This window comes from Mercenaria mercenaria, chromosome 13 (assembly GCF_021730395.1).
Source record: "Mercenaria mercenaria strain notata chromosome 13, MADL_Memer_1, whole genome shotgun sequence".
NCBI lineage: Eukaryota > Metazoa > Mollusca > Bivalvia > Venerida > Veneridae > Mercenaria > Mercenaria mercenaria.
Genome location: NC_069373.1, coordinates 64,332,136 through 64,348,212, shown reverse-complemented (window position 1 = coordinate 64,348,212; position 16,077 = coordinate 64,332,136). Strand labels below are relative to the sequence as shown.

At 34.4% G+C, this 16,077-nt stretch overlaps 1 protein-coding gene across 1 annotated transcript in view; it reads left to right on the top strand.

Moving 5' to 3' along the window:
• LOC123529070 (atrial natriuretic peptide receptor 1-like) overlaps nt 1–16,077 on the top strand; it is a 53,015-nt gene that overhangs the window by 23,397 nt on the left and 13,541 nt on the right. The window contains exons 7-12 of the mRNA XM_053522062.1: nt 7,247–7,373; nt 10,887–10,977; nt 11,572–11,692; nt 12,255–12,389; nt 14,434–14,538; nt 15,479–15,550. Of these exons, the coding sequence (XP_053378037.1) occupies nt 7,247–7,373; nt 10,887–10,977; nt 11,572–11,692; nt 12,255–12,389; nt 14,434–14,538; nt 15,479–15,550 (651 nt within the window). The remainder of the gene's footprint in view (nt 1–7,246; nt 7,374–10,886; nt 10,978–11,571; nt 11,693–12,254; nt 12,390–14,433; nt 14,539–15,478; nt 15,551–16,077) is intronic.

Genomic DNA, 16,077 nt, shown 5'->3' with positions numbered 1-16,077 from the left:
GACGCCGACGCCGGGGCTACTTTTTCTTTGAAAAGTCGAGTTTAAAAGTGCTGTACTTAGTGTTGCGTAAAAAACAGACTCACTGTTTACGTAACTATTGTTTAACTGACCGTTTTCAATAATCTCTTCCATAAAGGCTACATGTAGCTTTACCGCCGTACTAAAACAAAGAGATTTACAACTTTTGCTCCTGATTTAAGTTTCATGAAACAGTTATTGATTGCATAATCCTGTCAGTTCTTAATCAGGGTCATCAAAATAACTGACCGTAACTTAATCAGTGTCATCAAGAAATCGTCGCTGGATCAAAGCAGGCTTAATCAACATGTGTCCTGCTCGAGGGCATGAAACCGATAAGGAATAAACAATGTGACACCGGGGACTGTTTGTTGTGTAAAATTCAACAATTTATAGAAAAAAAACAAGTTTTTTGGGGATTATTTTTATTTGTTCCTGTATTTTATTTTCGGGGACATTTCAACCAGAAAGTTTGTTATTTTAGATATTATTTGTTAAGTACTACAACTAGATGCCCACGGGCAACATGTCGAGCCCGTCAGCTGTCAAAAGGACTGGGAGTTACACACGACACTCTGTCGCATTGAGGCAAACATTTATGCCAAATAAAACAAAGATTGCAAAAAGTTACAATATAAGTTATTTGTAGTAACAACAAAGGGAAGTAAATCTTAAAAAAAAAAGAAATTTATAAGTCCACACGAAAATCCTTACCAGTAGAGATAGGTCAAAATACACCTAAAAATTGGACGTAACATGCATGTTGTACTACAGAAAAGTGGTCCTGATTTTTCCCTTCGACCAGAAATAAAAAAGTTACAATATAAGCTATTTATAGTAACAACAAAGGAAAGTAATTCTAGGTTCTTGCGCATGACACTCCGTCTCATGATGGTGAACAATTGTGGCAAGTTACATCAAAATCCCTCTATGCATGAAAAAGAAATGCTACGGATAGTCATTCTTGTATCTGACCTTTGACCTCTAAGTGTGACCTTGACCTTAGACCTAAGGACCTGGTTCTTGCGCATGACACTCAATCCCATGGTGGTGAACATTTGTGCCAAGAAACATTAAAATCCCTCCATGTATGAAGAAGAAATGCTTCGGACAAAGTTGTCATTCTTGTATCCTTTGACCTCTAAGTGTGACCTTGACCTTAGACCTAGGAACCTGATTCTTGCGCATGATACTTCGTCTCATAATGGTGAACAATTGTGCCAAGTTACATCAAAATCCCTCCATGCATGAAGAAGCAATGCTCCGGACAAAGTCGTTATTGAATTTGACCTTTAACCTCTAAGTGTGACCTTGACCTTTGAGATAGGAACCTGGGATTTGCGCATGACTCTGTCTTTAAGGTTAACATTCATGCCAAATATAAACAAGATTGCTCCATGCATGTCAAAGTTATGGTACGGACAAATAAATCCGGACGGACTCACGCACGCACTGACGCACGCACATACACCGAACAGCCATTTGGACAACGCAAGCGGGCTCGATAAAAATCAATAATGAATTGAATCCCCTTTCGATACATGTAAGTTTCATTTGAATTTATGGCCAATTCGTGAAATAATCGACATTTAAACCTATAGCATGTAAAGTGTCGGCAGCAATGAAAATTTCATCGATAAGTGCTTCAACTATTTTGGTCTTTCGAGTGTTGTGACGCGAGTGGCATACGAAAAATTATCTCAATATTTCCTAAGATCGCGTCAAATTAGTTGGACTAGCTTACAATATATAGATTTTTAGCATATTAAATATCACTAATAAAAATGGTGTCAAAAAAGTAACAGGTAATGCCAGGATGGCAGCCCTCAACTTACTCAGCAAACAGAACTGAGAATCAACTGAACAAACAAAATTTTCATGATAGAATCTAGAAAAACACACCAACATATCATACCTATGGCACCTTTGGTGTTCACATCAAATACTGGAGGACCACGAGCTTCTGTTCTATGGGACTTTCCTGTCGATACAGAGTTCAGAATACCACATTCTCACTGAATTATAAAAACAGAACCTAACCCATGTCTATTTTCATGCACAATCCTCTTTAGATTTAGCAGGGTTTTACAGTCCGTACAATACATTTGTTTTGCAAGATAGTCCATTTCTATAATTCTTCTTCCACTAATTTTGCACTGAGTTGGTGTGGAAGCGTCTGACGCTTTTTCTTTTACACAGATTTGAGTGGGTGGGGAAACGTCTGCCGCTTGGTGTTCGCTTTCTCTGGCCTTATGATGCTTATGGCCAGTTCTAAAGTTATGGAATGCTTCATTTTTACGTTTTGCCCTCGACTTCTTCACTTGTGGAATGAACTTGCCATTGTGTCGAGCTTTACTTGCCATTTTGCTAAGCGACCGCCAAAACGTCCGAATTATACTTGATCGTCCGGACTTAGTCTCACTATCTCCTTTTTGAAGAGTATGGGCGGCGCAGAAAGATGCGCATAAAACACTACCGGAATTCCCATTAATAACTTGCAACATTTTGCCAGACACACCACTGTTCTTTAATCTGTTCCAAAGCTTTGGCCGACTTATTGAGTCATGCGCCTTTCTAAAATCAATAAAGGCCGTAAATGTTGGTAACTTACATTCTTTGCGAGTTTCTATAATACTAGTTAATGAAGATAAATGATCTATAGTTCCATGCTTCTTTCTGAAACCATTTTGATCATCAGCTAAGATGTTATTCCTTTCAATATAATTGTTTAACCTATCATTAAGTATCCTACAATTGAAGATTGCCGATGCGGTGGCAATTCCTCGATAAGACAGAGGGTCTCTAGGATCCCATGTAGGAGACTTAGGAATAGGGATGATAATACATTACTCCATACTGTAGGCACAATGCCATTATTAAAACAAAAATTAAACGACACATGTAAAAAGTAAACAGCACTGTCATTTATAAATACTTCTGCTGGGATTCCATCCACACCATTTGCCTTGTGTGACAGGAAAGGCCGTACCGGCGACAGTAACCATCAAAACAAATCAACACCCTTTACAATATTTACAAATTTATTTACATAAGATGATTATTAACAATGAATAGATATGAAAAGAAAAAAAAATGATTATAAGAAAGAAAAAAAAAGAAAGTTCAGTATCTCTAGATACAAAAGTTCTTATAGTCCATTCTAATCTGACGTGACACAGGTCTTTAATGTAATTGTGAACTTTAAGTAGCACAAACAAAACATATCTCAAAATCCAGTCCCTTTAAACCGTGAAAACGTTGATTCCGTATTGGCTCCCTATGGTGGTAGGTGATTGCATCCCTGAGCTGACTTCAGAGGATAACAAAAATCATCGTCTTTGCGGTTTACGGCACAACCATGGGACGAAAGCTCTGCGCTGGGAATATCACATCCAGGCGAGTGAAGACAAGTGAACCTCGGGCATTGTACTTCCGGGTTATGACATCACCAGGTAAATCGTCTGGCGGAAGAAGCTAAATATATAACATATGGTAAGCACCATAGCAAAACAAAAAGTCAGGGCATTAAACTGCTCCTTTGGGTACACCATACCTCCGTAGGCTCCCTATAAATTATACGTGCATTATACAAAAAATGTATCTAATAAGTTCAAACGTCACATGATAAAAATACGTCACTTATTACTTCCATTATTACAAAGATTACTTATTAGAAACGAAAGCTAAAGTATAAAAATAGATATGAAAAGTATTGATGATACATTATAGTTACGATTGAATATGCGCTATTAGTGTAAATATCACATTTAACAAATTCAATGGAGCAATGAAAAGTTTATCGAAGTACGTTCACTATTTTAGTTTATTGACCGATGCATACAGGAAATTATCTAATTTAGATGTGTCAATAGATTGGACACAAAATTTATATAATTTACATATAATATACAAACAAAAATGGCAATAGGATGCCATATGGGTTATACTAACAAACAGATGCAGTCAATGGCCGTTTCCATATAAATTAGAACACACACATTTTACCATATGTTTGTGTTACATCAAAGTATACTTCTGTTATATTCATGTTACAATTTCAGATACCAATTCTCACTGATTATATATAAAAGAACTAACATTCTTTAGAATCCTCTTTAATAATTTACAGTCTCGTAAATAATTTTATTAAATATCAATTCCTAAACTTCTTCTTCATATTTGCCGAATGTTAATGTTCGACGTTCTGTTAAAGATTGATGGGAGAAAAATTTCCCAGTATTCGCTTTATGCCTAAATGCTTTATCAAAATTATGAACTCATTTTCTTTCCTCGATCTTGCTATTTGCAATGAACTTAATTGGTCGACTTACTTGTCTATATTGCTGCGGCAAGGTCGGTTATTGACGCCAGGATCTATTTCACTGTCTATTTTAAGGATATGCGCGCAAAAGACTAAATCTACTACGGAATTCCTCTTAATATTGTCATTTTGCCAGGGACCACCACGTCTTTAATCGGGTTCAAAGCTGCACTTATTGAGTCATGCGATTTTAAATCTAGGCCATAATGTTGACTCCTCTTATGGTTTTGGATAATAAACTATATTAATGAAGATTATAATACTATATTCACATTTCTTTTCTGAAACAATTTAATAGAAATTTATCCTTGTCAATTTATTGTTAAATACTTTACAGTAAAAAATTGAGAGGTGATTCATCGTGAAATTGACATGTCTCTAGACCATTAAACTTAAAAATTTAAAACATACTCATTGGGGCACATCTGCATATTAAAACAAATTAACAAATGTAAAAATAAGCCTGTATTTTAAATTTTGTGACCCACACACCTTTGCCGCTGTGTTTAGCTTTTCATATTGCTCTCCTAACTTCTACTAAATACTTAATATAATTATTAAAGGATGCATTATTTCCTTTCCAAAGTTATTACTATTACTACCATCATCATTATATGTATCAGAAAATTCATCAGTACTTTTAAAAAGAGTACTTAACTCCATTTTTTAACAAGTCCGAAATAGATGTAATTACTGTTCCATCATTTAAAATTACTTGCATTTCTTGGGATTATTTACACAGATTTTTCCAATAGATTTCCAGAAATTATTCTGGTCCACATTACTTTCTTCCAACAAATTCTTGCATATTATACCAGTATATTCGTTTGGTCTTTTGCACGACACGACCAAAGTGCTTGCGTAATTCAACATAGTCTGATTTAAAAGTCCGTTTGAGATTTCTAAAAGAACAATTCAACCATTTTTTCAGCAAAATTTTGACTACGCTCCTTTACCAGCGTATCCACTACCGTTACTTCATGTATTGTAATATTCGACCGATGCGTGGGAGAGTAAATTTTGACCAGAAATCTGTGAGGAAATTACTCCACCATGGTTTTCTGTGTCTCCATTTTCTAAAATTACTAGACATACTGTTTACAATAACTTTATGAGGAATACTAACATGTAAGTTGGTCTGAACTAAATGTTGTGCCCATAACTCAATTGATATAATTGTATAGTATATATTTTATACCTTTGTATAATGTGGAAGCAGAGACAGATACATGATTTTACGTTATATTACGAAAGTTATTCTTTACAATAATGGAAACCCTGCAGGTCTCAAATTGATAAGAAAATCATACGTGGAGCACTAGGTTTAAAATCTTATAGTTGTATACATTATAAGATCATCCTTCGATATCGCAATATAAACTTTAAGTTATTCAAAACGATAAAACTAACGTACATTTTGACATATAAGCGCCGTCAAACAGTAACCAGAAATAGTATATGTGTAACAAATATTTCAAATGTTGATAGTCAGTTATAATGATAATGGATTACATATAATAATGCAGAACCAGCAACTGATGGCAAATAATACTTTCTAATGCCATATAACTTGTTTAAAAGTTGTAAAGATTCTGTATTGGAAATAAAAACTTTGCAATAATAAACATTTCTGATTCTGAGAACACATGACCTGCATATTTTTGCGATCCATTATCATGAAACAAATGGCAAAATGGTATTATATTGCGATCTTGTGCAGTGCAAGAAATGTGCATTTCGGGATAATAGCAAATTAATGTCACTCCCACACGATTAACTGTTAAACATAATTTGTCATGGGCTAATCTTTAATGCTATAAAGAGCGCAATCTGAATAACAAAGGCGCCACTTCAAAATATATTATCGAATCGCAAGACACTTCATAAAACGTCCATACTATCATGCTTTTATTTTGATTCTAGTATCAAAGTAGTTTTAGAAAATATAAAGTAAACAAAACAATAATAAGTTTCAGTCAATATTGCGAAACTAAATTTATTAGGGAAAGTATTATGTGCGAAGGGCTACAGCATCATTTTCCACTGAAAAATAGTTTTGTTGACAATGTATTACATCACGTTACAAAAAGGTTATTATGAAAACGTCATACATCATGTTATACTGTGAACATTTCACAAAGAACGCGCATAATTAGAACAATTGATAGCTTCTAGATACACGTATTTATGTACCAATGTAAAGAACTATTGTCAATTCATGTATATCGGGCCTTGCAACCGCCTCATCCTCATCTATCTAAAAATTCAATGTTAAAGATATATTTTCTCCTTCATTCTTTTAAGCTATTTGCTTTCTCGCTACTTTCTTTTAGTACCTCTTCCTTTTGACCAACCACATTACACCGCGGGCCGCATCGAAAGTAAAGAAACAATTTAAAAGGCTTTTTACTTAAAGTTCTTATGCTTGATTTAGTACCCTTTCACCACTATTTCACTTATACTAACAAACCTTCACGAATTCTTTTATTTACTTTCGTTTCTTGATATTGCTTCCACGAACCTATGAATCTGCCGATCTCCCAAAAATATTTTCTCCATAAAGCTATTTCGGTATCTTTTGTTTCTCTACACTATTATTACTTAAAGTACAATAGCCCCTGTCACAATTATTCTGTTATTATCTCCCTTTTTGTTCTAAATTTTAAAAATACCTGTATTTGTTCTAACAACAAATTTACCATTTACACCACAGTGAAAGTTTAAAAAAGAAAGTGTATTTTGTTGATTCCTTGTAAAGTACACTATGCTCCCATAGGTTTGACACAGAAACAAAAAAAAGCCTGTTTCAAATGCATCAAATTTAAAACAACCTTCAATGAGTTTCTCGCCAGTGTTCCGGTTCTTTGATTAAGAGTCAAGTAAGGTGTTGTTCTTCTTTGATTTCAGCGTGTTGGCATATTCCTTGGTTCCAAAAGAAGGTACATGCCGCTTCGATCTACTGAAATCAGATGGCTTAATGGTGTTCCAGTAGACAAACCGTTGTGTGGTTTTTCCGGTGAATTATGTGTAACAGGTTTGTACAAATACATAATTCTGCATTCCTATTCTAAGCGTTTGAATACATTTTTTTTCGTTGGGCTTAACGTCGCACCGACACAATTATAGGTCATATTGAGACTTTCCGTAATCCCTCACATAAAGAATTCAACGCCCCGAGTGACGCTCAAACCCACATCGGTGAGGGGCAAGTAATTCGAAGTAAGTAACCTTAACCACTCGACCAAGGAGGCCCCACTTTGAGCCCTTTTTAATGTGAAGTTAAACGCCGAACTTATATTAGCTGTCGGACAAAATATAGACTTGCTGAAACAGTGCTAGACTGCTGAGGCTTTTACTATTGGCTCAAATCTACAGAGCTTCACAGAGAAAACATAAAACATTTTCAAAAGAATTATTTTATGCTTTCTTACATTTCATCAATAACTAATGAGCAGATTAACAGCTATGAATCAACTGAAAAGTGTAAAACAACTACTCAGTAAACAAAAGTTTTAGTGCTAGAGAAGATGAGATGAAATGTTGAAAAAAATAGCTGTATATCATCTACAAATGTTGATGGCATTTAATCCTTACCCAGCTAAATTTCTAAAATAGTTTGGTCCATTATCCTATTTGGCAGTACCACGTATTATACAAAGGGGTTTTCAGAAACTTTTCTGAATGAATAGCAGGCTGATCTTGGTCTGCACTGGTCACTTGCCGCCAGCAGGCTGAAAGTTAATTGTCAATGCATTTGCTTCCCACTGGAATTTCGTGTTAACATTCAGTTAGGGGTGTCATGAACCATTTTCTCACCGATATACGTACATATATATTTACATTAAATTTAGCTATTTTATTATGTCTCCATATTAGATATACATTATTTGCCAAACTGAGTTCAAAACAATTAAATCACAAGCTTTTGTTTCGTCTTTATTGTCGTTTTTTCATGTTTGTTGTTTTTTTTTTTTAATTACGTTGTTCTTTGTGGACTTGTTGTTTTATATTTCTAGGGTCGGGTTGAATACAAATATTATGCTATGTATGATATTTTGCTATAAATTTCTACTCAGTATCCAAAGCTATTATTTGAAAGGTAAAACGTCTATAGAAAATAAACACACATGTATTAGGAAAAGTACAGTTTCCAGCTGGAAGTGATGGTCAGGCTTATTAGCTTAAACTGAGAAACGATGGTTGAGAAATCAAATTCGTTTAGGTAACACATTATCTAGACAATTGATTGGCGCATATTTGTCTGTTTTAGAACTTGTAATCTTGGTCAAGTTCTCACAAATATCACCACGGGCTTAAAGTATATGTTTTTGACAGCTGCTCAATGAAAATGGAATGGTTTGAAAACCGATTTCATTTACTTAGTGAAATCCGTCTCAGATGAATCAATTTACTCCGAAAGACCTTATTGATTAAGCAGAAAAAATCATCTTGGCTTCTCAGTTTTAAAATATTTCATATGACATGTTATGATCTGATGCCAACCAAAATGTCAATTATACGTAATGTACGATTCCAATATCTCATTATTAGTCCCCTACTGGTTGAAAACCAGTTTCGGGGACTATAGGAATGCACCTTTCCGTCATTCCGTCCGTCCATCCGTCTGTCCGTCCGTCCGTCCGTCCGCAATTTCGTGTCCTGTCATTAACTCTGTCATCCATGAAGGGATTTTAATATTACTTGGCACAAATGTTCCCCATGATGAGACGACGTGTCATGCGCAAAACCCGGACCCCTAGCTCAAAGGTCAAGGTCACAATTGGAGGTCAAAGGTCAACAGGGCTTTTTTCCTGTCCGGTCCACAACTCTCCCATCCTTGAAGGGATTTTAGTATTACTTGGCACAAATGTTCCCCATGATGAGATGATGTGTCATGCGCAAATCCCGGACCCCTAGCTCAAAGGTCAAGGTCACAATTGGAGGTCAAAGGTCAACAGGGCTTTTTTCCTGTCCGGTCCATAACTCTCCCATCCATGAAGAAATTTTAATATTACTTGGCACAAATGTTCCCCATGAGGAGACGACGTGTCATGCGCAAAACCTGGACCCCTAGCTTAAAGGTCAAGGTCACAATTGGAGGTCAAAGGTCAACAAGGCTTTTTTCCTGTCCGGTCCATAACCCTCCCATCTATGAAGGGATTTTAATATTACTTGGCAGAAATGTACCTCATAATAAGACGATGTGTCATGCACAACTTTCAGACCCCTAGCTCAAAGGTCAAGGTCACACTAAACAGTCAAATGTTAACATAGCATGAACAGGGTCTGTTTCGTGTCCGGTCCATAACTCTGACATTCATTAAGGGATTTTAATATCACTTAGCACAAGTGTTTCCCATGATGAGACGACGTGTCATGCGCAAATCCCGGACCCCTAGCTCAAAGGTCAAGGTCACAATTGGGGGTCAAAGGTCAACAGAGTTTTTTTCCTGTCCCGTCCATAACTGTGCCATCCATGAAGGGATTTTAATATTACTTGGCACAAATGTTTCCCATGATGAGACGACGTGTCATGCGCAACACCCAGTACCCTAGCTTAAAGGTCAAGGTCACACTTTGAGATCAAAGGTCAAGAGGATTTTTTTCCTGTCCGGTCTATAACTTTGTCATGCAAAGCAGGATTTAGATATCAGTTGGCACAAATATTTCCCTGGATGAGACAACATGTCATGCGCAAGAACCAGGTCCCTAGGTCTAAGGTCAAGGTCATATTTAGAGGTCAAAGGTCAAATTCAAGAATGACTTTGTACGGAACCTTTCTTCTTCATGCATGGAGGGATTTTGATGTAACTTGGAACAAATGTTCACCATCATGAGGCACCCTTGTTTTTAGAATTACGTCCTTTGTTGTTACTATAAATAGATTTTATTGTAACTTTTTTATTACTGGCGGTAGAGAAAAATCGAGACCACTTTTCTGTGGTACAGCATGCATGTTACATACAATTTTTAGGTGTATTTTGACCTATCTCTACCTGGTAAAGGGTTTCTTGTGGACTTATATTATATAGATTTTTTTTTTTTTTTAAAGATTAATTTCCCTTTGTTGTTACTATAAATAACTTACATGATAACATTTTTATAATCAGCCAAAAAAATTCAATATGAAAACAACTGTGGGTTTTTATATATGCACATTTTAATCCAAGTGTGTTGTTATAACATATTGTATATGTAGTACAATATTGTTTATACATCATTGACAGATATCAGTTCATTATGTTATACTGCAGTAGAGAAAATTAGGTGCCTTCCAGTAGGGGACTTTGTATTGCATGGCAATGCTTCATTAACTTGTTTCTTGTGTTTCATGTCTGTATCTGTAGCACTATGAATGGAGGCGCGGCAAATCTAATATTTAACAACAGTAAACTCAAAATAGTTATGATTAGTTGAAACCTAATATTTAGTAGTTGTCAGCATTGTTGTCGCTACGTGTGACAAAAGAAGTATTAATATGACTATATATGTACAATTCTCCTCGAGTACTACATGCATGTATTGCTTTTATTGTATTGTATTTCAGACTACATGTCAACCCAGGCTATAATTGGTATTGTTGCCGGTTGTTTAATATCAGTCTTAATCTCCATCATTATTATTCAGACAGTTTACAGGTAGGCCTATCCCAGTTTTCTGTATATTTTGTGGACTCACGCAAAGAAATCATAAAGTTTTAATTTGATAGAATTTCTCTGTAAAACATTGTTTTGTAAAACATTGTTTATTTCGATGTCATAATATTTATTACCTTCATTAATGACAATTCTATTTTTGCGTTTAACCATTTAATGCAGTTATAACGGTAGGCGAATATGATCATGAAAACGTACATCGCTTTGTTGATAACAAATCTTGGACAGACGTACAGAGTGGTAGTAGTAGAATTAGTGTTAGCCGGTATTTTCCGGATGAGGAAATTCTTGTACCTACCATTGATATATTTTGACCTGTTAACTCCATATTTTCTAGTATTTGTTGAAACTTTGGCGAATATTGTTTCTTTTTGCCCGATAGATTTAAGCTTCAGAGAGTTCTTATACACGCTTCACGCAAAACGTTAATACAGATAAAAACAGAGGTCTGTTTGAAAACTCAAAATGGTATATTCAAATCTGTTCACAAAACACTACTACAGAATTGACATTAAATTCAAAACCAGACTTTATTTAATGGGTCGAAATTACCTAATAGTTCTAGTACTTTTTCAGTCGCCGGAAATTGAACAAGGATATGCGATGGCGGATTAATTGGAGGGATGTAGATGTACTGAAAACAAAAGGCAGTGTCAATTCAGGATTTTCTAAGTCAAAACTATCAATCGAACAAGACGTATGTTCCAATGACTGACCTTTTTTGTACAAATAAACGCAAGAATATAACATTTAATTGCTTTTTGTTATTTTTAAGTAATATATTGAAATAAACGCTATATATGTGAAATATATAACTCATAACATTTATACGGAAAGAAAAAATAAAACTTTAAAAGATTTGTGAACACAAAAGATAAAAGGTATGTTTCAATGATAATGTGCTTCAGTTGTTGCAAAAATCATTGCCACCAAAGACAATTTACTTATCCGTTTGCCGTCTGCGTCAAAGAAAATATATGACGTGACGTATATGCAAATCCAGTCTGTTTTTCCCCAGGAAATTATCTGCTTACGTTTCTTTGAGTACGTTTAGTAAATGCTTGTTTTGTCACTAGTCAATGAATATTATATAATTGTGTATTTTTGATAGCGTCTAATAGCTTTAGAAAAAGAAATCGATGACATAATTGATGTCAAGCAAAAGTTATTTAAAATATAATTATATTAAAATAAATTTGTCTTAGCTGTTTCTTAAATTAAACATTCTCTTTCCTCTAAAGTATGTTGATATATTAAAGGCCGACAGTATGCCTGACGATATGAAACTTGTAACGGGATCTAATGGTATGTACAAAGGTACCTCTGTCTTCATTCGAAACTACAATTTTACATCTATTGACATCACATCAAAGGTCCTAATGGAAATGAGAAAGGTACGTTTTGGTGATTTCTAATGATATGATGTTTTCAAAACAGATTTACATGCCTATAATTTAATCTCATTGAATTCCACGTAATTTGTTTCACATTTCAGCAATAATTGTAACATTTAAATAAAGAATATTGATACTCGTTTGGCTTTCTATTGTAGAATATAGTTAAATTTCATATGTCTCCTTTAAGTTGGTGAAATAATACATCAATTATTCAAACAACAATGATGAACATATTTTGCGTTGTGTTATTTTGTAGCACTACGATGACGGTTATAAAATCTATAAAATGTTTTTATAATTTTCGGAGGTATATGCTTTAAAGATTTGAAACACAAGGCAAAAACAACGGCAACAACTGGAATATACTGGGACAATAATATATGTCGCATTTGAACTGCATTTTCTGTATTTCTATTTCTGAAAACTTACAACACGTTCTTATTCTAAAATAACCTGTACCAGTTCCGGTGACTATAACATTGCGTTTTCCCGTCCGTCCGTCCGTCCGTCCGACCGTTATTACGCCCGTCCGCACTTTCATGTACGGTCATTCACTCTGTTATCCGTCAAGAATATTTGATATTACTTGCAGTAAATAGTCCTCATAATAAGATAACTTGTTACATGCAACATCAGAATTCTAGCTCAAAGGTCAAGGTACACTTGAAAGTCAAAGGCCAATCAGGTTATTTTCCTGTCTGGTCCCTAACTATGATAAAGGGATTATCGTTCTCCTGTACGATCCATAAGTCTCACACCGAGTTTTTTAATATTCATATTACTTGGCACAAATATTCCTGATGTGTCATTCGCATCATCTAGATCAAAGGTCAAGGTCACATTCGGAGATCAAAGGTCAAGATGTTTATTCCTGTCATGATACAAATGTTCCTTATAATGACTCCCACCCCACCCCAGCTCAAAGCTCTAGGCCACCTCCGGAGCTCTAAGATTAATACAATGTATGTTTCCCCTGTACGGTCTATACCTCTGTCATTCCTCAAAGGTTTTATTATCACCTGGCACTTATGCCGCATTTTTCCCTTATTTTCCCACCAGCGTAAAATGTTATTTCATAAATTTTATACTAATATATTTTTAAGCAATAACAACTGTAGATTTTTATATATTCAAATTTTAATCCAACCATTATGCTTTATACATATTGTATGTATTGCACAACATTGTATGAACATTGGCAGATAACTGTTACAGATCATTATACTATACTGCTGTTGAGATAGTCACCTAACAGTAGGGCACTTGAACTACATGGCAACACTATATTTACTTGTATTTATTTGGATCCTCAGTAAAACATATTTGTCGTATTCATTTTGCTATAAAAGCTCAAATACTTGATTTGGTTTAAACAATATTTATTCAACTTAATTGCAGTTATTACAATGTTACATATATCAACATAGAGGATTGAGTATGAGGCTAATAGCGTTTTAGAAACTCTCTCCATATACATAATATAATTTCAACAGTAACAAAATAAATAATCTATCTTACATGTTCTGCTTGCAGTTTCTTCGTTTATCAATGTGGTATGAGACATAAATTTATCAAACTGTAGTATAAAAAGGAATACATTTTCAAATATGAAAATATAATATTTGAACTGTTTTTTATAAACTTAAATCTGAACTCAAATATTTCTTATTTCGTATTATATAAGATACATTTTTGAAACTAGATTGAAACTAAGGAATATCATTATTGCTATTTGGATAGTATCAGTATAGGGTAATGTACTGAAATTGCTGCAGCAGATACTACAAAAATCCTATGTTAATTACATAATATAATAATGGGCCGCACCATGAGAAAACCAACATAGTGCATTTGTGACCAGCATGGATCCAGACCAGCCAGCTGTTCGCTTTCAAAGCCTATTGCAATTAGAGAAACCGTTAGCGAACAGCATGGATCCTGACCAGACTGCGCGGATGCGCAGGCTGGTCTGGATCCATGCTGGTCGCAAATGCACTGTGTTGGTTTTCTCATGGTGCGGCTCAAATATGATTTTATTCAGTTATATCAGTTGCGACACAATAACTTAGAGACATTTATCGGAGCCTGCACTGATACAGGGAACATTGCTGTTCTGTCGGAGTTATGTCCAAGGGGAAGTCTTATGGTAGGTTTTTGGAAGTGTTTATCTTCCAGCAGAGAGAAGAAAGAATGATTCTTTTGATTTTATAATAAAGCCAAGTGGTGAGATGACTCACGAACAGATAAGTTTGCTGTTTGTAAAACAATACAAATGGTAATTAAAAGTCTGGTAATCAAATATTCTGACATTAAATGAATATCAGTTCTGTAGAAAATGTTTTTAATCACGAAGCTATATAAGTTGTACTTGACTGTCATTTCCAACTCTGTGTCAGTGTACTCTATTGCATATCAAGGTTGTTCAATTTACTTAAAATGTGTTTAAACAGTGATCCTATCTTAGATCATACTATTTAGTATTACATTGTAAATATCTTAGTAATTGAAAGTAGATCTAAAGTCGTTCTTTTTGCTTTTGCATTCTATATTTTAATCTATCACGACCCAATTTGCTTTCCTATTAAACAAAGTAGACTGAAAACTTTGTGTTATTAGCAACACACATGGTTTGTACGTCATATTTATTGCGTCATAGCGTCAAAAGTCACTGCGACACGCTGGAAAAGAAAACCATGCAAAACAGGCTGAATATTTTTAAGATGTAGATAATAACCTTTGTAACGTGAAATAATCTCATTTAGTGATTTGCTCTTGGATAAGGTCATTGTCGTTCATATGCGTATTGTTACAGTATTATATGATTCCTTCGCATCTGAACTTCAAACAATGATTTTATTCAACTACAAAGTTAAAAATAAATTATATTATTTCTTAAATGACGTTTTCAAATTATTTCGTCCTGTTGATACATGAAGACAATATTTTGTTAATAGCAAGCGAATAATTTGTACCCCTATTAGATTATCTGTTTACAAGTTTTGTAAAAATATTAATTTGAAGAATATTTAATTTTTTGCAAAGCATTGTTCTTTCTGCATCCAATAAACTATACATTCCTGTTTCAGGATATTATAGCAAATGAAGGTATTGAGTTGGACTGGTCCTTCCGTCATTCACTAATCAACGATGTTGTTCAGGTAATTTTATAGACAAAATTTATTCAAACAAACGTTCTTTTATAACTGAGGAAACGTTTAAATTTATTTGATACTCATGTCTGGATACGCTATTTTTCCCCCATAAAATGTAAACTTTTCTTTTTCTTACTTTTGTCATATCATTTTAATGCTTTTACGACTTTTTACCCATTTCACAAATATAACGTTTAGCATATCGGACTGAAGTAGAAATTGTTATGTATAAACATGTAAAATATCATCAATATATGTTTCCAGTATATACCTTTATATTTTTGTTAGTATTATAATACATCTAAGTCTGTGCTGAAACATGGTTGTGATAAAAGATTTCAGATTGTTTTGGCTTTAACTCGCGTTGTTTTTTTCTGCGTTCAAGGGTAGTGAAATACCAGTCAAATATATAAAATATATTTTCGGTAATCTTAGAGCAGCTGTTCGTTACAATTTGCATCACATGAATTATTATTGTATTTCCTAATATTTCAAAATAAATTGCATACACAATGAGAGATGATAGATTTTAA